The sequence below is a fragment of the Mesoplodon mirus genome (assembly GCF_964341445.2).
Source record: "Mesoplodon mirus genome assembly, chromosome: 9".
NCBI classification, from domain to species: Eukaryota; Metazoa; Chordata; class Mammalia; order Artiodactyla; family Ziphiidae; genus Mesoplodon; species Mesoplodon mirus.
Window position 1 is genome coordinate 107,882,362 of NC_138985.1, and position 22,280 is coordinate 107,904,641.

The 22,280-nt window shown below is 44.7% G+C and overlaps 1 protein-coding gene across 1 annotated transcript in view; it reads left to right on the plus strand.

The window, feature by feature from the left end:
- Positions 1–414: 414 nt before the first annotated feature.
- LOC309810056 (contactin-associated protein-like 2) overlaps positions 415–22,280 on the plus strand; it is a gene marked incomplete at its 3' end in the record, with an annotated part of 168,400 nt that continues 146,534 nt past the window's right edge. Inside the window, exon 1 of the mRNA XM_082631773.1 lies at positions 415–714. Coding sequence (XP_082487899.1) covers positions 652–714 — 63 coding nt within the window. The 5' untranslated portion in view covers positions 415–651. The remainder of the gene's footprint in view (positions 715–22,280) is intronic.

Consider the following 22,280-nt stretch of genomic DNA (forward strand, 5'->3'; position numbering starts at 1 on the left):
CTTTGATTTGCATTTGGATTGATGAGGTCTCTAACCTAGAATAAAAGCCATTGCTTTGTTTTCTTGGTCTCAGTGAACCCACCCAAAATCCCATGTATTTATCTTCTGTAAATTATGTTTATTCTTAATTTTGTATGTTCATGATTCTTTTATATGCTGAATGTCACACTTTGCAGATGGCATGAGACCATCCCGGCATCCTGCATTTATTTTTTATTTCACAAAGTATTTTGTGGGGCCTGTAGGCGTCTCCATGGTCCTATATCATGTATGCGCTCATTCTGCCATCCCAGGCGCAATCCCGACTTGGATTGTTTACACCGTTTGCTGCTTCAACTTGGAGATGATGGTCACTGATGGCTTGTTGTGGGTAGATTGTCAACATGCGTGTGCCTGGTGCTGTGAGCCTTTATGGATTAGTGTGCTTCTGAGCTAGCGACTCAGAATTCAGAACGGCGGTGATATTGATGGACGTTGAAGCTGAGTTTAATGGAATTAGCCTCAAGGGTTGGGGGAAGTGACATTAAAATGAAATCTAGAGTGGAGAAATGACTGAATTTCTTTTCTTTTCTCTATGTAGGAAGCTTACAGATCCGGTACAACCTGGGTGGCACCAGGGAGCCGTATAACATTGACGTGGACCACAGGAGCATGGCCAATGGGCAGCCCCACGGCGTTAATGTCACCCGTCACGAGAGGACCATCACTCTCAAGGTACACGTGTGTTACTCATCAATCGGATGTGATACAGGGTTGCAATCTCTGTCCTCTGTCATGCTTGGCTATTGGTTTTGGTTGGTTTTGTTTTGGGCGGTTAGGACAGGTGGAAGAGATGCTTCTGATACTTTCCGCTACAAATTTCTAAGCTGTGAAGTAGAAAGATAATCCAGTTCCTACAGGAAGGACAATGACGGAGTTGATGGAGAAGAGATTTCTTGGGAGAAGGTAGAATAAATGTTTACTCTGTACGTTCTTTGTAGCTTTCCTGCTTGTAGCCTTGCACATCTATCAGTCTACTGCTTTTATCCATTGCAGCATCTTTTTTCTCCATGGTCTCAGATGTCTGGAGCTTATCGCATTTCCCAGCAAAGGTTATTTTGGTTTATCTGACCTGCTTCCTTCACGACTCCAATGCAATGTGAATAACTATTTTCTTTTCTTCTATGGATGCTTTGCCTTAAAAATCCTCAAACCTTCCGCAGCATCTCAGACTCTGGTTGTAGGCTTTCCGTACACAAAGGGACGGTTTTATTGCGACACTCAAAACTTTATTTCAGGTTCATGGATCAGGTTCATGGATTGTCCCTACCCCCACGACCAATTTTTACAATGAAGAGACCAGCCTGGGAGACACCATGAATAAAACATGGCATGAGGAGGTCTCCCTGGGAACTAAGGCAAAGATCAAGGCTGGAACTGTCACTGCATTCTCTAGAAGGAGTTCAAAATAGATACCTGTCAGGAAGAAGAACAGCAGGGGGATGCTGTTTTGTCAGTCAAGTGGAATGTCATTTGGCAGGGGTTCAGCAGCCTCTCCGACCTCATTTGGATTCGGATTTGTCTGGTAACTGGGAAGTTCAGGTTGCAAAGGAAAGGCACAAGCCCTGTCTCTTCATGAGCACTGGTGGATGTCAAATTCATAACTCAATATGGAGTTTACGCTTGGCCTTTAGCAGTAAATGCTAGAGAGCATTTTCAGGAGAGGCCTTTCCTAGGAAAATGACAACGTGCAGTTACAGCCTATTGCACAATCAAGCAAATGTGGCATAAGTAAGCTTCTCTCATAGTGATGGACAGTCGCTGAGTCTAGCGCAGTGCCTGTCACGTGTTAGGTGCTGCAGATTACTTATGGAGTAAACCACGCCCATCTTCCACCGTAAGTCAAGTTTGATTCAGAAAAGCCAACAAGTCTAGGATTAGAATGGTGGTTTATACCATTACAGGAAAGGGGTGGTTTTATACCATTTTATCAACATTGTGTTTATTGGCTTTTGATTAGAGGCATTCTCTTGTTTTAAGGTGCGCCACCTGTCACCTCTCTTAAAGAAAGTGATTATCTTGCCATTTCACCATTGCAAAATAATATTAAAAGTTAAAAAGAGCTCAGCAATCAGCTTGAAGGACAGTGTCAAGGAAGGGAGCTGTCTCAGCTGCGGAGTTTTGCAAGGTTAATCCTCACTGTCTCCAAGAAAACGCGTCGTGTGTCGGGACTGAGCCCTGTGGGTTGAGGAACCACGTGCAAAGACGAGGGTGGGTGAGTGGGAGAAGCGAGTCCAGGTGATAGGCTAAATAATTCCATTTCCTGGTGCATTTCCCCAAACGAGAGTCTGGAGTAAAGAAGGTCAAGGTGGCCTCCCTTCTGCCCAATCCCACCAACTGGGGAGTCTTTGGAAGGAAGCAGCAGCTCTGTAAGAGCAAATATCAGCTTAATCAGAGCTGCTGTCTGCTGCAGTAAATTAGAGATTACCCTGAAGAAGGGGAGAGGGATGGACTGTTTTCAGGACTTGGGGCTCTTGAGGAAAGGCTGAGAAATCCACGCAGTGGAGGAGCCAGAGGCCTGCAGAGTCCAGGGGACCAGAGCAGGGCTGGGGAGAATCGGCTTCTATTGCTCAGAGTTCTTCTGATCACAAAGGACAGAAAACCAGTTCAGAATCCATTTGTAGACAAAATTCCTAGGGTAGGTTATAGAATTTAAGAAAGGGAAAACCAAAATTTTGAAAGAATCCAGGGGACCTGGAGGATTAAAACAAAGCCTAGGCCACGACCGAGTGCCTCTCTCTCTCTTTCTCTCTCTCTCTCTCCCTCCCTCCACTTCTCCCCCACCTCCTTCCCTCCCTCCCTCCCTCCATCTTCTCTGCTTGCCCACCTGCCTCTGGAGGACTCTGGACAATTCCTCTTGCAGCAGGCTTCATCTTCCACACATCATGGGACACAGACACTGAAGTCGGCTCACATCTCCCCAGTTTTGCTGGGACCAGAAGCAAGGTCCTAGTTTCTCGGTTCTCATTTTAAAATCCGGAGAAGGTCTCTGATTGACCTGGCTGGGGTCACACACTCCCCCTATTGTGAGGAGAGGGGAACAATGACTGATAGCCCCTCATCAAACCTCATGATCAGAGTGGGGAGTCAGGGAGAATCCTCCAAGGAACAGGACTACAGTTCCAGGAAAAGGAAACACGATGGGTACGAGAAACTTTGGCTGCACAATGCTTTGAGGTAAAGGAGAAGATAGAAGTGGGAAGCATTCTAAAAGGCACGGAACTAATTCGGCCATAGGAATTGTACCCAGGGTGTTGGAAAGCCCTGTCCCCCACCTCCTCCTTCTGTCATACAATGGGATGCAATGGCACTGAGATTTCTGGACATGTTTAGAAAGCTGATGCCTCAACCCACTTAAATGCAGCCTGGAAAGACTTCATGGTCTGGGGTGCACTGGTCTTTGTCAGCCCGGCCTCTCCAGTCCAGCCCAGATGGAAAACAAAGGTAGACATGGTGGAGGAAGAAAAGATATGGTGCCTACTTCCAGACAAGCAGGTCGGGCCGATTCCCTGCTCCCATGACCTGCTTTCTTGCAGGCAGGGAAGACTGTAGAGAGTGGACGTAATTCCAAGGGTACCTTTAGAACTCCAAAAAAACACTCTAATTTTGTTTTTCCTGGAAACTATCTACAAATCCATCTTGAGAACTTCTACAACCTCAAGAATGTATGGAGAAAGATATAATAAAAGGTTAATCGTGATTATTTCTGTGTAAAGGGATTATAAAATGGCTTTATTTCCTCTAGAGTTTTTTATATTTCCTCATTTTTTTTTAAGCAGAGGTCTTCTTAGAAGCCCATATGATTTAAATTTGTTTATTTATTTATGGCTGTGTTGGGTCTTAGTTTCTGTGTGAGGGCTTTCTCTAGTTGTGGCAAGCGGGGACCACTCTTCATTGTGGTGCACGGGCCTCTCACTATCGCGGGCTCTCTTGTTGCAGAGCTCAGGCTCCAGACATGCAGGCTCAGTAATTGTGGCTCACGGGCCTAGTTGCTCCGTGGCATGTAGGATCCTCCCAGACCAGGGCTCGAACCCATGTCCCCTGCATTAGCAGGCAGATTCTCAACCACTGTGCCACCAGGGAAGCCCCCCCTTACATTTTCATTTTAATTTAAGCCCCTCATTTTTTAATTATAAGTGTATGTTGCATTTTTATAATCGAACAAAAATGTAAAACACACATATATCCTCAACCCATTCTGATAGCCCCCAGTTACAAGAAAATATAATGACAAATATATTTAAATAATTTCAAATTAAATGTACTTCTCATCAAAGAACAAAAATAAGGCTAACTCAGAGATGAGTTTAAAAGTGCCATGGAGTGTCGACAGATGAATGGATAAAGATGTGGCACATACATACAATGGAATATTACTCAGCCATAAAAAGGAACAAAATTGAGTTATTTGTAGTGAGGTGGATGGACCTAGAGTCTGTCATACAGAGTGGAGTTAAGTCAGAAAGAGAAAAACAAATACCATATGCTAACACATATATATGGAATCTAAAAAAATGGTACGATGAACCTAGGGGCAGGACAGGAATGAAGACGCAGACACAGAGAATGGACTTGAGGACACGGCAGGGGAAGGGAGGCTGGGATGTAGTGAGAGAGTGGCATGGACATATATACACTACCAAATGTAAAGTAGACAGCTAGTGGGAAGCTGCTGCATAGCACAGGGAGATCGGCTTGATGCCTTGTGACCACCTAGAGGGGTGGGATAGGGAGGGAGGGAGGGAGGCTCAAGAGGGAGGGGATAGGGGGATATATGTATACATACAGCTGATTCACGTTGTTGTACAGCAGAAACTAACACAACATTGTAAAGCAATGATACTCCAATAAAGATATAAAAAAAAAAAGAAGTGCTATGGAATGATGCCTTTGGAATTAAGGTAAAATTCTATACATTTATATATGTGCAAACATCATATAATTTAGATGATGTTTGTCAGTGTTTACAGTGTTTTTAAAAGCAGGTTTGCTTTCCTAGCTGGGTTTGGCTAAAGCTAACTTTAAATTAATCTGCATTCGCTGAGCACACACTGTCTGAAATGGTGCTGAGCACTTGAGGGAAACTGACCTTGGATGAAACATTTGCTGCCAAAAAACAAAGTGCCCAGTGTCCACCTAGAGAATGAAGAACTGACTCTCAGAGTTCTCAGATGCCAGCGCAAACCGGAGCCCAGGACAACCCTCAAGTTGCATCATTTATGGAAACTCACAGTTGCACCCGTGATAAAGCTAAAGGCTTAATGCCAAATGTAAAACAAACCCCGAGCAGGCAGAGAGCACCCGAAATATACTGTCTGTGATTAAAAACTGTGCCAATTAGCATGCATCTGAGAACTGAACATCACCATTACAAGGAATAATTTCAAAGCCTTGTGTTACAAATCCTTTCTTCTTACTTTCCTGCCTGCCTGCCGTCCCTGGCTTCACCCGCCCTCCTCTCCTTCCTTTCGTCCCAACCACATTGCACAGGGGATATAAGGTGGTTTACAGGGAGCACATAAAACAAAATTGAGAGTTAAAGTAAGTCACAAAACGTAGGGCCCCAGGACAATGGAGAAATGGAATACGGTTACCCAGGTCAGAAGGTCTTACCCACTTGCATAAGTTTGGCTCGGAACTTCTTGGTGGCCAGAAGTCCACAGCCCATAAGCATAAGATATACCAGTTCTTCTAACGAAATGGAATTTTTCCTACTCTATCATTCTTTCCTTTTTTTATCTACCATGGATTCTATTTACTGGCATAGCAAGCTGCCCATAGCACGATCCACTTGGCAACATCGCGTGCATGATGGTAGCTCACGTTTATTGATGCTGTGGTCCAGGCACTGTGCCAGCACTTGACACACATTTTCTCATTGAGTCTTCACAGTAGGCTTATGAGGAATGCACCATTAGTATCCCCATTTTAGAGATGTGGAAACTGACACTCAGAGTGTGATGTAGCTCACTCAAAATTAGGAAGCAGTGAGTAGCAAAAGCCTAGATGAACCTAGGTCTACCACACTGAAGTTTACACATGCTCTTAACTGAATCACTTAGTAGAGAGATGTCCGGAAGGGGGACCATAAAATGTTGGAAATGGATACCTCTGGCCAGTTAGAAATTGAGTGATGTTATTGAAGTTATAAAATAGTTCAAAAAGATGCAGAAGTACAGAGAATAATAAAACATACACCTATGGACCCACCATCCAAACACTAAAAATTTTGGCATTTTGCTATATTTCTTCAGAGTTTTAAAAATGCAGTGATAGTTGAAGGCCCTTCATCCTCCTTGTTACATAGCTGGTACCGAGAGAGGTGGTACGCAGGGCCTTCACCAGCGTTTCCGCAACAAATGTGTTTTTCACAAACCTGCTTGATGTAGCATTTCCTTGGGAAAGTCAAATATAACTTAAAAATGGATTTCAGCCCAAACAGTTCTGCAGGCAGTGGGGTAGGACAGGGTGATGGGAGCTGAAGGGGACAAGGGCTGAGGTGATACAACTTTCTGATATTCTCACCTGATCCAAGGGTAAAATTAGCTCAAAAAATGAATTAAGTACATGTTCCTTGAATAACTATCAAATATTTAGGGGTTTTATGGAAGGTATACAGTGGAGGGTTCAGTGATACAGTCTCTGGCACAGATACTCCTAATCCATTTTCTCTAAAAATCCAATGAACAGATGGTAAAGATGTATCATTTTGGCTTTCATCTAACTGGAGGGCCAGTTCCCTCTTTGCCAAGAAGAAGCTAACAGATTTCCTGCAAGTAAAATAAGGACTTTCTTAAATAATTCCAAGTCCTCAGAAACAAATGATGATCAGGTCCCCAAATTTTTATAGCACAGAGAGCATGACTTCAATTGTTTTCATCAGGAATTTTCAAAACAAATGTTCCTCAGACTCAGTGAATTACATCTCTTAAAATAAAGACGGTAATTTCTTACCTGCTATTAATCAGAATTTCAACCAAATTGTATAACAGCAGTTGTATCAATTGCTCATTGAGCTGTATATTGAATATGAATCCTAAAAATGGTCAGAGGAAAGTGTTACCAACAATAGTAGCAAACGGTGAGTGCTGAACACCAGGAATATAGAAAAAGACTAAGGTAACACCAGTTGCTGAAACAACCCTAAAATGTCAGTGGCTAAACCCAATGAACGTCTGCCTTATATAAGATATATTTTTTAAAAAGGAAAGTCCTGGGCTCCCCGGGTGGCACAGTGGTTGAGAGTCCCCCTGCCGATGCAGGGGACACGGGTTCGTGCCCCGGTCCGGGAAGATCCCACATGCCGCGGAGTGGCTGGGCCCGTGAGCCATGGCCGCTGAGCCTGCGCGTCCGGAGCCTGTGCTCCGCAGCGGGAGAGGCGACAACAGTGAGAGGCCCGCGTACCGAAAAAAAAAAAAAAAAAAAAAAGGAAAGTCTTGTGTTCTGTAGCAGTGATGAATCCATGCTGGCTAGACGCTCTGAGGACGTCCTGCAGCCGCCCTTGGCCATGGGAGTAGTTCCTTGAACAGGCCAAATTCCTGTCCATTATTTGCGTGGCTCTCCATGGCTCTCCTCTGAAGTGGATGTTGGCGATAATGCATTCCTTAAAGCTGTGCAGCTTCCAGGGACCATTCCCTGCAGGTGTCGATCACACTGAGGGTTGTTTTATACTCACAAGCCTTGGTAGACCAGACCTGCAGTTTCTTTGCCAATACAGTTCCTTCAGAACCTGAGTTGGCTTCTGATCTATCTGCTTCCGATCAGTTTCGTGTACCAGTAGATACGCCCTTCATTCTTCCCTAAACGTGGCTCTTGGACCAACATAATCATTTGCTTCCAAGGACCCTTGCCTCTCTCTCAAGGTCATGGCAGCTACCTTGAGGCCATCTGAGACAAGAGGCTTAGTTGGTTGTGGTGGGGTAAATACTCTTAATTTTAACCTCCCACATGGCGCTGAGCCAGTTTGCTGAGCTGAAAATCTTCATGTGCCTTCGTTGGTCAAAGCTTTTTGCAGTTTTATTTCTTACTCTCTGGTGTGAGGCTTTAAATTTTTGGACTTTTCTCTATTCCCTTTCACTGATGTTTGGAAACTGGCCAATTCTTTTCTGAACTCATCTCTTCCTTGACATAGGCAGCAGGAAACCACTGATACCTGTGGCCATTCTGGCTCTTTTGAAGCACCTTCCCTAAAGCCACCGGTCATAGGCACTTAGTCTGCTTTCCAGGTTATGTGCGGTGACAGATTTACAAAACACTTGCTTGTATACCATTACTGTCTGTCTTTCCAGCCTCTAATATCCATACCACAGGACCAGTGCTACAAATTTTAGGTTTCTCTTGTGGCAGTACTCTGCTTCAGGATACTCATTTATGTTCACTGGGGCTACGTTAGCTACTATAACAAAAAAGAAGTTCATAGATTGTGGTGATGTTTTCATGGATATATACTTAACTCCAAACTCATCAAGTTGAATACATTAATTAGGTACATTTATTTGTAGGTCAAAAATAAATAAATAAAATAGATCGCAACAACAATGAAAAATTGTTAAGAGGAATTTTATTAGCAGTAAAATGAAAAGTGATTCGATTATAGACTTATAGGGCAGCTATATATGTTAATTGACATGAAACATTGGTGGGCAGGGTGGCACCACTTTTTGTATGTGGAGAAATGTTCAATTGTAAGGTGTTTCAAGTAACCACCTCAAGCCAGGAGAAATTCTCTGTGTACTGGAAGGGCCTGAATAATCACGTCATGTGGTGCTCAGAATACTTTCATACATACCCTTGTTTGACGTGCTCAGCCTTATGAGTTGGTACTATTAGCCCATTAAACAGCTGAGAAAACAGAGGTTGAGGATGTCCAGGTGACCAATAAGGTCCCAGTGCTCGCGAGAGGCAGACTCCTATCTAGAACCCATATAACCAGACCCCTCCTTCCGGGGCTGGTCACTGCTCACCCCATTGCCTCTTTGTCACCTTTGAGAGCCATCAAGAGACCCAGGCTCACCCCCTGCCCATTTGCCTTATAAACTTTTGAAAATTCTTAAGAGTTTTAAATAACAGTAAGTCTTTTGGAGGGGTTAGTGTTTGAAGTCGATGAGGGTAGCAGTGGGAGAGAGTAGCATGCTTGTCTGATAAACGATAAACTCTTTTGACCTGTGCTGTGTTTAGAGACAGGAAGGTGCAGAGGGCAGCCTAGGAGGTGATAAGACAGCCTTCCACGTGGCCCAGAGAATGCCCCCTGCAGCTGGGAGGTGAGACGTGTGCGCTAAAGGCTCTGGGAAAAGAGGGTGATAGAGCAAGCTTTTTAAAAATTGCTGGATCTGCTTATGAAGATGATTTGGTTTAAATGGCTTTTCTCAAGAATATTAATAAAGATTCCAGGAATCCCACCTCAACCCAACACAGGAGAATCCTATTAAGGCAATAATGATAACACTCATAAAGTAGCGGTAGCAGCAGTAAAAGCAATCAACAGTTCCTGAGTGTACTGTGCACCAGTCTGTCTTACTGCTGTACAGGCTGCACTTTATGCAAATCACCCTCCTGTGAGATAAGTACCATTATTCCCATTTTACAGATGATGAAACAGAGACACAGAGAGGTCAGTAAGGGGTAGAGCTGAGGTACAAACCCAGGTTTGTCTGATTCCCAAGCCCAGACTCTAAACACTGTGATTCAACTGGTATTTAAATTGACCATGAATTAGGTGGTCTGGTCAGAGGCCGTAGAGGACCCTTCCTCACATACATCCACCCACATTTGAAAACTGACTCAGCACAATTTCTACAAAGTGTTGTTAGATAACAAATGAAAGGTGTAGAAAAGTGCATGCAATACGACCTCAGTGTTAAAAGAAATAATGACATAGAGCCTTTAAAACAAACCATGAGTAGCGTGTATGTTAAACAAGAAACAAATATATAGCCTACTGCAGTTTATGAAAAGGTATATTCATTTTTTTGAAATACCAAATTACATGATAGTCTCCTTAGAAAAAAATAACTATGTAATGGAGGGAAAACACTTTTTTTTTTTTTAAAGAAAAGCCCTATTGAGATTTGCTGGAGGTCATAAAATCGCAACTTTTCTAAGTGAAAAAAGAAGTAAGCAGTCCAACTTTCAGGCCAGTGTTTGTGCCACATAAAGAGTTCCACATCAGTTTTCCTGGAAGCATGGACATAACCTCTGGTCCTTCCATCTGAGCATCCTTCTCTCCTGTGCTGGCATAGAGCCTTGGCCTGAAATTAGAAGCTGAGGCTCAGATGAATTATTTAAAAATGTGGGCCTTTATTACCCTTGAACTTTCTGCCAAAAACGAACAATACTAAAAAGTGTATAGCTGTAAACACAACTGAAAATTTTAAGATCAGAGGTTGTTCAAGCCTTTATTTAAAAAAATAACGCTGTTTGGAAGCATTAAATCTTTTTAGGGATGTCAGAACAAATAAAGGAAGTTGACCTCACTAGTCTAAGGCCCTGCTCTGAGATTACATTTACTGTAACATCTTCCCTTTGGCTCATTTAGTGTTTCTCTCCTCTGGAAGATGAGCTCACAGCCTTGGTCGTGCATTACAAGCATGCTTGACAGAAGGGCTGTGATCGCGGGAATAGTGATAAGCCCTTTGATGTCTCTAATCCTTTCCTCCGGGAGCACTCCGACCCACGCACTGGCTCTCTGTTCTGTTTGGGTTCTCAGCAAGTGTATCACTGCTTCTCTTCCTGCATTCATGGAAGACCGACTCAGATGTTTACTTATGCGGAGGGCATAAGTCAATGTTTTATTTGTTTCTCATATCATTACAATGGTTTAATTCCGCAGGAGATACCTGGGAAGAGAAGAGACAGGAATGTGTCTATTGAAAACTTGCCCATTAATTTGGTCTGCACATGTGTCAGAGTTTGTTTTGTTTTGTTTTCAGTATTTCCATATATCCAGAGAAGCCTATTCACAGTCGAGACACACATCAAAAACCTCATGACCCCATTAGCTTTGTGTCATTTGGTTTTAGATTGGGCTTTGGGTCCTTGGCCCATGGTAGGGTATTTTAGCAAATTTTCCTTATTTATTTCTGAACAGAAAGTAGGACTGTTTGGTGAAGTGTCTCCATAAAAGAGAAACAAGATACACAACCATCAGTGCCGAGGATTCCTCCCCCTGCCGCCGTGTGTTCAAACTGACCTGCAGCTTTAAACTGAGACCGTCTGTATACTTAGTGGTCTGGGCACCCACTATGTAAGGTCTCAGTTCCGAGGTGTGCAGTGGAGATGTGTGACAGAATGTTCTCAAGATGATTCTGGGATGTTCCATTAACAGTGCATTTTTAAAAATATTAAAACCATACGATGATCACTGAGAATTTAACACTATGACATGTAATTGACATTAATCTCTTATCCTTGTCTGCCACTCAGCCCACGGCATGATGGGAAATTCCGAACAGCAACCATTCCTTAAGCCTGACTTGGGTAAAATCAGGGGGTCATCAATGCCATCCCATATGGCTGCTTATGAAATACAATTAAAATTAACTCAGCTTCACTGAGTATACATTGAGGAGAACAAATATATACTGTGTAACTATTACATGAAAGAAATCCAGGTAGACAATGATGAGTTGGTGGGGCAGGAGGAATGAACGAAATGTACCCTTTACCCTCAAGGAGTTTATATTCTGGGAGGAGAGAAAAGCTGTATACACACTCGATATACATTTCTTCAGATAGTGGAAGCTCATTCTGCCTAATTCTCCTCGGCAAGAGACTTAACAAGTTGGTCTCCCAATCAGCGTATAAATAATAGACTGGGGATCTAGCAGAAGAGAGTATTATGAGTCTTGGCTGGTAATAAGGCTATAGCACATGAAGCAGGATTTCCCTTTGAGGATGGTCTGAGTCTAAACGGAGACCACCATGGACTGGGATTGTTGTTACTAAGTTGTTACTAAGTTGTTACTAAGACATAAATTTTTAAACATCCTTATTGACAGATTCCTCCACTTCCTAACTCTGTTCTCTGGCAAGTTACTGAATGCTCTGTTTACGTACTTGTAGAATGGGAATAAGGCCACCTGTTTTAATGGGGCGTGTGTGTGTGTGTGTGAAATGAAAATATCGAGCATCTTCTCTGGCCCAATAAATGCTACTTCCCTTCCTTCCTTCCCAAGTCCCTTCTCTTTCTTAAAAGCAAAAAGTAAGAGAGCGGCTGTTAGGTCATTATCAGCAGGGCCTTCAGAACCAAGGTTCCTGTTCTATCCATTTGCAGTTCAACCCAGGGAGCAAGTCCTCAGCACCTTGTACGTTCACAGCGGGCAGCATGGCTGGTGCCTTCAGAGCCACAGTCCAACAGAAGAGACTGTCAGTCACACAGACATGAACCAGGGGCCAACTGAAGTATATGGACTCATGCTGAGGAAGCACAGAAAAGGGGGGGGGGATTAATCATCCTGAGGGTGGGAGAAATGGATCAGAGGAGACTGAGGAAGTCATTTGAGCTGTGCCTTAATGTTTGCATGAGGGGTGGGAGGAACACATTATCAGACTTATTTTTTACCCCAGGGACCCAATATTTGCTCTTCTGCAATCCAAAAAAATTACAGAGTCTGGGAACCGAAGAAAAAATAAGTTTAACCCATCAAACTCATCTGATCTGAAACAGAAAAAGACTCATAATGAATATGTCAACACTTCCAAGTTTTTCATTTCTTTTCTAAAGCAATTTCATCTGCAAAAGAAGTATGCGCTCTAAGGCCAGACAGGACCTCCATTCCAACGCTCCAGAAAAATGTGTTTACTTCGCTTTACGTTTCTTACAGCTCAGTGGGAAAACAGTTGCAATGCAATTTCTGAACCAGTTTAGGGTTTGAGATGTCAGTTCTCTCTTTTCTCCTCCAGAATGCAGCCAAAGCTGTTGGAGTGTTCATTTTTTTCCCCCAAGCACATTAGGTCCATAAATCATCTCTCAAGAAACAAAGTAAGGTTCCCAGATCTCTATTTCGTCTGGCATGAAAACTAAAGTCCAGTCTGTGAGGCATTATATCGTTATATCCATCTGCAGTGCACTAAAATCACTCTCAAAGATGGTAATTCTCAAAGCAATTTTGTAACACAATAGGCAGAACGGTGGTTCCCATGCACAGGTAACTGGAAGCAGGTTCCTATCTCACATAAATGTATCTCTTCTCGGAAAAATAAATTGTATCCCCACATGCAGTCTGAGGTTCTGAAGGGTTACACTCTGCCCTTTTACTCAGTGAAGGGAAAAGTCAGCACAGGGACTGAATGTGAGGATTTTGATGGACCGGGTGGCCTGGAGCAGGTCCTGAGCTAGTGCTAAGATGCCCTCTAGTGGTCATTAGCCCGAACCAGTGCTGAGCGTGGGGAAGGGAAAACTTCCGTATGAAACTAGCTTAGGTGAGGCTTCTACAAATGTTCATCTAATGCAGAGTCAGGAGTTTTAATGTGGGTCATTTGCATCTAATGTGAAATACTGGGATGGCCATGGGGCTTGGTGTTGCTTATATAAATGGGAGCTTGATGTCACGTTCAAAGGTACAGCCCAGGGCTTCCCTGGTGGCGCAGTGGTTGAGAGTCCGCTTGCCGATGCAGGGGACGTGGGTTCGTGCCCCGGTCCGGGAGGATCCCACATGCCGCGGAGCGGCTGGGCCCGTGAGCCATGGCCGCTGAGCCTGCACGTCCGGAGCCTGTGCTCCGCAACGGGAGAGGCCACAACAGTGAGAGGCCCGCGTACCGCAAAAAAAAAAAAAAAGGTACAGCCCAAGGATTTCGTTCTCACCTGTGCTTCTCACAGCTCTGTCCCTGAGCTGTGGGCACTAGAGAGCCTGAAGAAATGTTTGCTGAGTGACTAGATAAATGAATGAATCACATTTATAAATAATGGATTCTGAGCACATGTGCTGCATTTGAGAGTACAAAGATTCTTTCTGCTTCCTAAGGTGCATTTGATTTGCATTCTTCCCTGTCGTGGCTAGTGACCTAAAAGAATTAGCCCTACCCTAACATCTCTGAGATGAGGAGATGTGATCTGAATGCTGGAGGGGATGGTAATAAAAAACTTCACGGGTAGAAGCGAGGGTCTGAGCTGGTAGTTCAACAGTGAAGATGGCACAAGAGCATCAAAAGGGAAGTGGAAGTAAAAGCAAATAAAGCCACTGAGTAAATACTGCCGCTCCCTCCAGCATCCCCCCCTGTATTGTCACCCAGGCCACCAGCAGAAGTTAAACTGGAGAACAGACAGAAATGAGCCCTCTCTGCCCCTGTGAGGATGACATCGGGATCTGGAGTATCGACCCACAGCCTCTGCCTTTGCTTGTGTGCTTAAGCCCCACAGCCGAACACCACAAATGCACAGTGGTGCCAGCAGCGAAGTAACTGACAGGCTTCTGTAGCCTCTGACCTCCGACATTGAAGTCATCTCCAAAAACCCGTCCTGCAGCCAGAGGTGGATGCAGACAGCCAGGGTCATGTAAATCAGAAGATCCCTAAAAGGAGAGGTAGCAAGATGGGGGCCAGGAGGACACCAGGCAGAGGCAATGCCGGGCTGTCCCTGCCCTCCACTCATTCCCAGGAGTACTTTGTGCAGCTGCTGTGGACATCCTGCCGGCCTAGCTTTGCGACAGCACAGGATCCAGGCAGACACAGTAGAGTAGCTCAGAGTCTACAGGCGCACAGACCTCTGGGCTGTACCTCTCGGAAGCTATGTGTCCCTTTAGGCAACGTAACTTAATCCCAGGGCCTCGGTTTCCTCAACTGTAAAATGGGGTGAATGAGAGTCTGTGCCCACAGGGTTGTTTGCAGATTCAGTGAAATAATATGTGTAAAGTACCTAAGGTGGGATCTGACCTGGCGTTGACTTTCAAGAAATGTTAGCTGCTACACTGATGATGATGTTGATAATACGGAAAAGGGGGAAGAAGAGGATCAGACTTTGGGGGGATATCCTTTGCACGTTTCCTCCTTCTCCCAAATCCTTTCAGCTACATACTCTTTTTTCCCAGATTGTCAAGGGAACCCAGGCAGCATGTCAGGAACCAAACCTTCTCTAGAAGATTGCTTAATTAAGAGCTGGGACTTGGGCAGAGCACAGAGTGGGTCTGGGGTCAGCGTGAGGTTCAAGAACCACAGACTCACCCAAGCCTTTCCTGGAGCAGATTTGAATACAGGCTCCAAGTCCAAAGCTACATCTAACAGGCTTCCAGGTTGAGAATTAGCTTGGTCCATTTTGTTATAGCTTTAACACGCACGCACGCACGCACGGCTGCGTCACAAGAGAAGTGAATGCTCTCCTTAGATTTCTTACCTCATTTCTTCTAGTCTTTCCTATTTCCCATTCCTCACCACCTCTACTAAATTCTTCCACCCCTCCCCACATTCCACTTCTTGGAACAGGCTCCAAACACAGCCTTAAAAAACTACATTGTTGGGCTTCCCTGGTGGCACAGTGGTTGAGAGTCCGCCTGCCGATGCAGGGGACGTGGGTTCGTGCCCCGGTCCCGGAAGATCCCACATGCCGCGGAGCAGCTGGGCCCGTGAGCCATGGCTGCTGAGCCTGCGCGTCCAGAGCCTGTGCTCCGCAACGGGAGAGGCCACAACAGTGAGAGGCCCGCGTACCGCAAAAAAAAAAAAAAAAAAAAAAAAAAGCTGCATTGTTTCCAGGGAGCAGAGCCTCACTGCTTTCTGTACAGCGAGCGGAACGGACCATCATTCGAGCCGTTAGACCCCGCATTCACCCCACATCCTGAAGTCGCTCTGTGTTTAATGATTTTCTTGATACACCTTTATACGCTTTCACCTGGAACAGAATTTAAAGGATGTGGCTACCAGTCCTCTGATAATTGCCAATTTTTAGACTCCACCCTGAATATTGTTATTGCTGCCAAAACCCACTGGCAAAGTAATATCGATAGAGCCTCTGTACAAAAAAGAATGTGTTTGCTGAGTTTTCTTAATATCAAGGACTTTAACTATATAACAGTTGAAATCAATAGAAATGTAACCTTTTCAACCACATAAAATGAGTTCATTTTTTTAAATTAGTCTTTTTCTGCCATTACAGTGTCATGATTGCAGGAGGAATGAGGTCAACCTAAGCTTTAATGAAAGACCATTCAGGAAACAAACTCAAACTCATTTAAATACTGAAGCCAGTGCCTTAGAAAACCAATAAAGTAAAAGCACCTGGGGTCGCTTTACTTAAACACCCCACATATAAGAATCATTCCACAAGCACGATGTGAGCAAACCTTTAACCCCAGGAGACCAGCCAATTAGGAAGAAAATGCTGTTTCATTAAATAGGTTTAGAACCGTAAAGCCCTTATCCTTAGTCTGATTAGACATACAGCATTTAAATTTTCCCTCCGTATTTTAAGCATCATCTGGAGAAGAATCATTGATCAGTGAATTTACTTAGGAACGTCATCAGCTTTTAGGGTTAGGGGTGTGACAGTGATAGAAATCGCAGGTTCATTTCTTTAAACATAACAAACACTGGATTGTGCTGTAATGACCAGGAGCCTTAGAATTGCAGGGAGCCAGGAAGTGTTCTTTCTAACAACACAGCCTGGTGTCCGGCACGTAGTTATGTGTATTAAATTGAAGAGCTACCACTGAGTCCGTGGACCTGGGTCAGACACAAACCTCTTGGTGCCTCAGTTTCCCCAGAGCTGAGTATGACAATATCTTTTTCCACCTCCTTCGCTAGATACGAAAACAAAGATGATTGTCACAAACCTCTTCCAGTTCTTCTCTATAAACAACAATGTACATTGCAAACTTTAGTCATAATATTTGCTTAGAATAATTTTAGAATTGGAATGGTCTTTATGGGCCATTGAATCCAACCTCTGACCCGACTTAGAATCATCACCTGTCCCTCCTGGCGTCACCAGATATGAGAAACATGCTATTCTTCTTTTTTTTTTTTTTTCTTTTACTGAAGTATAGTTGATTTACAGTGTTGTGTTAGTTTTTGGTGGACATCAAAGTGATTCAGTTATACATACATATATATATATTCTTTTCCAGATTCTTTTCCATGATAGGTTATTACAAGATATTGAATATAGTTCCCTGTGCTATGCAGTAGGACCTTGCTGATTATCTATTTTATATATAGTAGTCTGTGTATCTACTAATCCCAAACTCCTAATTTATCCCTCTCCCACTGAAATGTAGTGGGATGTTCCCAGCTGGGAACATCTCCTCAGCACATCTTCAGTTTTGCTCCGCAAGGTGGCTGGACGGCAGAATCGCTCGAAAGTCTCTGTGTGGCGTTAGGAGGTCAGGAGTCCTGTCATTTACTAAAAGATGCGCCTAGAAGGTGATATGGTCAGAGGGGGAATTTGAGGCTTATGCCAAGGTCTCCCTCTTCCCGCAGGGAAGCTCCCTGAGCAGTCAGGTCACCCTGGGACAGTCATCCGCCTGTGCCCAGGTGGCCTAGGGGCTGGACAGGTGTAACCTCAGGAGCACACACCGGCAGATGCCTGACACAGCCAACCTGCTTGCTCTGAAGATCTGTCTGATTGTGTTCTTCAGTGAGGGGCTCATCTTCAAAGAAAGTCCTCGTACCTGGACCAGTCACAGCTGGGGCCCCCGCGGAGAACTTGACAGTCAGAGCGGCCACACCCACCTCCACACTGGCTGTCACAGCCTCAGCAGACAAACGGCCAGACAGCAATACCATCCCACACAGCAGCCTACATTGGTTTCCCTGTCCGTACATAGGCAGATGGTTCTAACACATCGTGTTTACTGATGGCTTTGTTAAAACTTCCCCCAAAAAACTCACCCAGGAATTTGCCAGGAACCAAATTTAAACAACCAACCCCTGAAAACATGTGCTTTGGACAAACCAAGATGACAGAAGCCAATAAAGACTGAAACAGAAAGGGCCCCAATCACATTTGTCACGTTGACATTGTTTCTCATAACTGTTCTCCCTCATAGTTCTTTATTCTTTTCATTTAATTAATAGAAGATCTGGCCATCGCATTGTATAATTTCAGCAACATTATGCTTGTTAATACCTGTTTTCAGAATTGACCTTCCCTAATTTTATTTTATTTCTCTTCTTTGTCTTCCTCCTCCCTTTTTCCATCCATTGATTTGTTTTTCCTTATTCCCGGAAAGTCGTTTTACAGTCTATCAAAATGTGTTTTGCCTTGAGATTTTTTCTTTGAAAAAATTATACAGCATTTGGGCCCTTCCTGCTATAAACATCTTCGAAATTAACTTTATTTTAAAAATGCTATATCAGCTATGAAACGAGAATTTCTCCTCTCATCCTTTGATATTTATAAATATTATAGGGATTTATTGATAAAAAAATTTATTGATAAAAAAATCAGTTTGTTCTTTTTAAAATAACTTTATGCTTTAAATAGTATTCATTGTTTTTCCAGTAGGTGGAGTATTAGACTAGGGAAAGTAGATTAACATTAGAAAGCTATTATTTTTACTGTTTTGAGAAATTTTTTATATAAAACATAAATCACCTAATGGGCTCACTAATATCTTTTAATTGCATCAATACCACAGGATTTCAATTGCGCTAGACCTTATGAGGCAAAATATGTTGTACTGATTACGTTTCCATAATAAAGATGGCATGATGAAGATAGTAATAAGTACTTATAATAACTCATTTTAAAATTGCTTATCAAGTCATAAATGAAAACTCCTGACATCTCTGAAAGAGAAATTATGTGCATGTACAGGAAAGAAAGATGTGTCTCTTAAATCCTTTATTTCTCAGACCTTAACCATTTCTGGAAAAGAGCATTCCTTGTGAGTTTAATATTGGTTCAAGGCCGACCTGCCACTTGCAGTCTGTGACCTGGGGCAGGCCACTTACTCTCCAGGCACCCTGCTTTCTCCTCTACATTTGTGGGCAAAAGGTGATAAGCTAGCTCTTTCTAAGGCCCCTACCTGCTTGAATATCCCAGATGAATCTGTCTGTTTTGTAAACATTTTCTCAGGGTGAATGCTGGGAGCACATTTGCTGAGATGTGCGAATGCATATGGCAGAGACAGCTCTTGGTCCATGGCCTGTGTCTCAGAACTGAAAGTGAGAAAACTCTGCCTGGTCTACGGGGCAGTGACTCTCCTTCCCGCCCTCTGTCCATCACTAGGATTGGCTGCCGGGGAACAATGTGCTGATGGAACACTTTACAAGGTGATGCCCTGGAACTGAGTCTTAGCAGAAGATTCTGCTCAAAGCCCCAGGCACCTGGGAAAATACTACTCCTTAGGCCCATAGTAGCAAAACATTTTCAATCAGAGAAACCTTAAGTATCTCCTGGTTCAACCTCCTTGTTTTACAAATGAGGAAACAGGTCCAGGGAACTTCGTGAAGTGTCCTTACCCATCTGTTCAGTGGCAGAGCCAGGACCAGTCTCCTGGCCCGTCCTCACTCCCCCGGACCACCCTCCTGTACTGCGCTGGAAGTCCAGCTGAGTTCCCTAGCGACCCTGGCAAGGACAGCAAGACTCACAGTCCTTCCCACCCTCCAAGGAAGAGAAACGAGGTCCTATCAAAGCAGGTCTTCTGAGGGTGAACAGAAGAAACAATCGCCACTTTTCCTCCTTTTTGCATTTGCTTGGACAAGTGATTTAGATTTGAAGAGAGCCTCCAGTTCCCGTTTGCAAGGTGTTCTCCATCCGAGAAAGGCTGGGCGTCCGTGGATTCAGCTGGATCTTTCCTAGATGTGGAAGTGAAGTCTCCTCTCCTTGGTCTTAGAGTAAAAGGACCCCAGACCCAGGCGCAGGCTGAGGAGAAGGGGGCTGAGGAGGTGAATGCATCTGCTTTGGTTCTAGGCTACGCCACCTCTAGCCTTGCTGCAAATTCATTCATTAAATAGAAGTCCCCCACGTGGTTGAGTCCAGCTCATCAGGGGACTGCAAGGAAGCTTGGGGCCAGTAATGAAGTGAGTGGGTTAGATAACATTCCCAGAACAAGAACTAATTCAGTCACTGTGTTTGGTGACAGAAGAGCAGAAGAGCTTGCCAGGCAAAGGACACAGCAAGAAGGGGGCCCTGGGACATGTTCCAGAGAAACAGTGGTCCAGGGGCTGAAAGATGTTGAGTAAGGTCAGAGCAGAGGGGCGGGGGGAGGGGAGAGCCATGCCCTTTCCTCGTCTAGGAAGATGGCGCCTCCCCCTCTGATCACCTCAGGGGCATTTCATCCGTCCTGAAGCAGCAAAGGCTCCCTGGCTGGTCCACCTGCAGGTGACTGAAGTATTCCTTCACAGAGGGGCACCAGGTGGCCTGTTCAGGCCCCTCTTTACAGGTGTGCGTCGCTATCCTGAGAATGAAAGTTTGACCATTTCTAGTTTATTTCATGGTTCTGTTACAGGGGCGAGTGTTTCTTGGCCTCTTTCTTCTCTTTCTGTATCTATAAAACAGCAGGGCTCCTAAGCAGTTTAGGCCAAAACCAAAATAAGGTAGATGTCACCGTGACCTCCCAGATGGCCCCCTGCCATCAGCATCCTTGGTTGCCCTTGGAATCGGAGGGATAATCCTGTGTCCTGGCAGTACAGGCGGGAAGAGGCTGGTGTGCTGGCCTCCACAGTGATGCACTTGTGCTTCCCAGCCATGTGGTCCCAGCAATGGGTTGTGATGCACTCACAGCTCCCAGAGAAGCAGGGTCTCCCAGAGCGTAAAGGTTCAGATCCAAGACCGGCCATCAGTCAGCGTCCTTCCGGGATGGAGTCAGGCTGCTTCACCCAAACCCGACGGCCATGAAATTCTCTGCAGGCTTCAGTCGGTTGGATCGTCCCTAGAGCTCTTCTCCTGTAAGAGCAGAAGTTCCAGCGGAAATAAAACCTTGGTTTTCCGTATCCTAAACACACACACACACACACACACACACCAACGTAGCTCATTCAATAAATGTTAAGTGAGCATCTAAGATGATACAGACCCAGTTCATGTGGGTAATACATGGACCAGGAGATTTACTAGATAATCTCACGGAAAAGGAAGAGCCAGAAGTGCAGAGGTGAGGTGCCATCCCCGGGGCTCCGATGCCCGGTGTCTTGCCTCTGCCTGCCTAGCCCACAGCTCAAGGTTTCGCAAGCGAGTGCGCCTCGGGCCCCGTGTCTGGGAGAGCGAGAGGTGGATGGGGTGGCCCCTGTCCTCGCAGAGTCACTGTCGAGGCAGGGGACCCTGTAACAGGTGGCAGACCCACATGAACTCTACTTTTCAGTCTCCCGCTCGCATCTGTGTTTCCCCTGTGTCCTCCCCATGAAGGAGAACAAAGCGACTTGGAGTCAGGAAGAGGTGGAAAACATTTACATGGATTTGCCCTTGATGCTGGGGTCAGTCTTGCTTCTCAGTTGTGAATGGTCTGGGGCTTGCGGGACCCCCATCTGCAGACCTGCAAATGGGATGGAGAATAAGGTGGGAGAGAGAGATACAGCCTCTCCTCTTTAAACTCTCTCTCCTGTAAAGTCCATCAGAGTTTCCAGATAGAAGGGATGGGTTGAGACAGGTAACAGTGAGACTAGCTGGTAGTTGTTTCTCATCCCTCTTTTCTGTTTGCACTGGCCTCTACCCGTGTTTAAACTTGGAGTAAAACATCTATCAGGATGGTTTGTTCTGAGTTCAGTATTGCTAAGCTGATTCCAACTATTACCCAGAATCCGGGATTAGGAAAAGAAGCAAGAAATCCCGGGCCCTTGTCCGGAGCCCCGGAAATGTGTCCTCGGGGCAGTGTATCATGGCCCTTCGTCTCCAGACATGGGGCTGGGCCCTCAGATGGTGAGAAGTGACCATGCTGCCTCAGTCTTTCTTCCCTCCTCCTTCCCCGCCTCCTCCAGTTTATCCCCAAAACCTAACCAGGCTGAGGAAATCCCTTCAAACTCTGCCAGGACAAACTGTGGCTTAAAATGGAAATGAACTGAAATCACAAAATAATACCTGAATGACATTAAAGCTCTGAACTCAGCATGTGAGATGCGAGGCCCAGCCTGAGTCACAACGATGGTAAATGTCAAACAAATGAGTGTCCCTTTAAGGTGTCCTGGGGCACATGGTGTCACAGCCTTTAATTTTAATGAGGCTCTATTACACCATCTCTTATTGCCACTTAACTGCCGGGAAATGACCACCAGCTAAATGTACAGCAAAACAGCTCACATGGACCCCAAAGAAATTACCTTGAAATTATTGCGCTTGACCATGACAAATGCACCAGGGTTCGTTGGAAGAGTGGCAA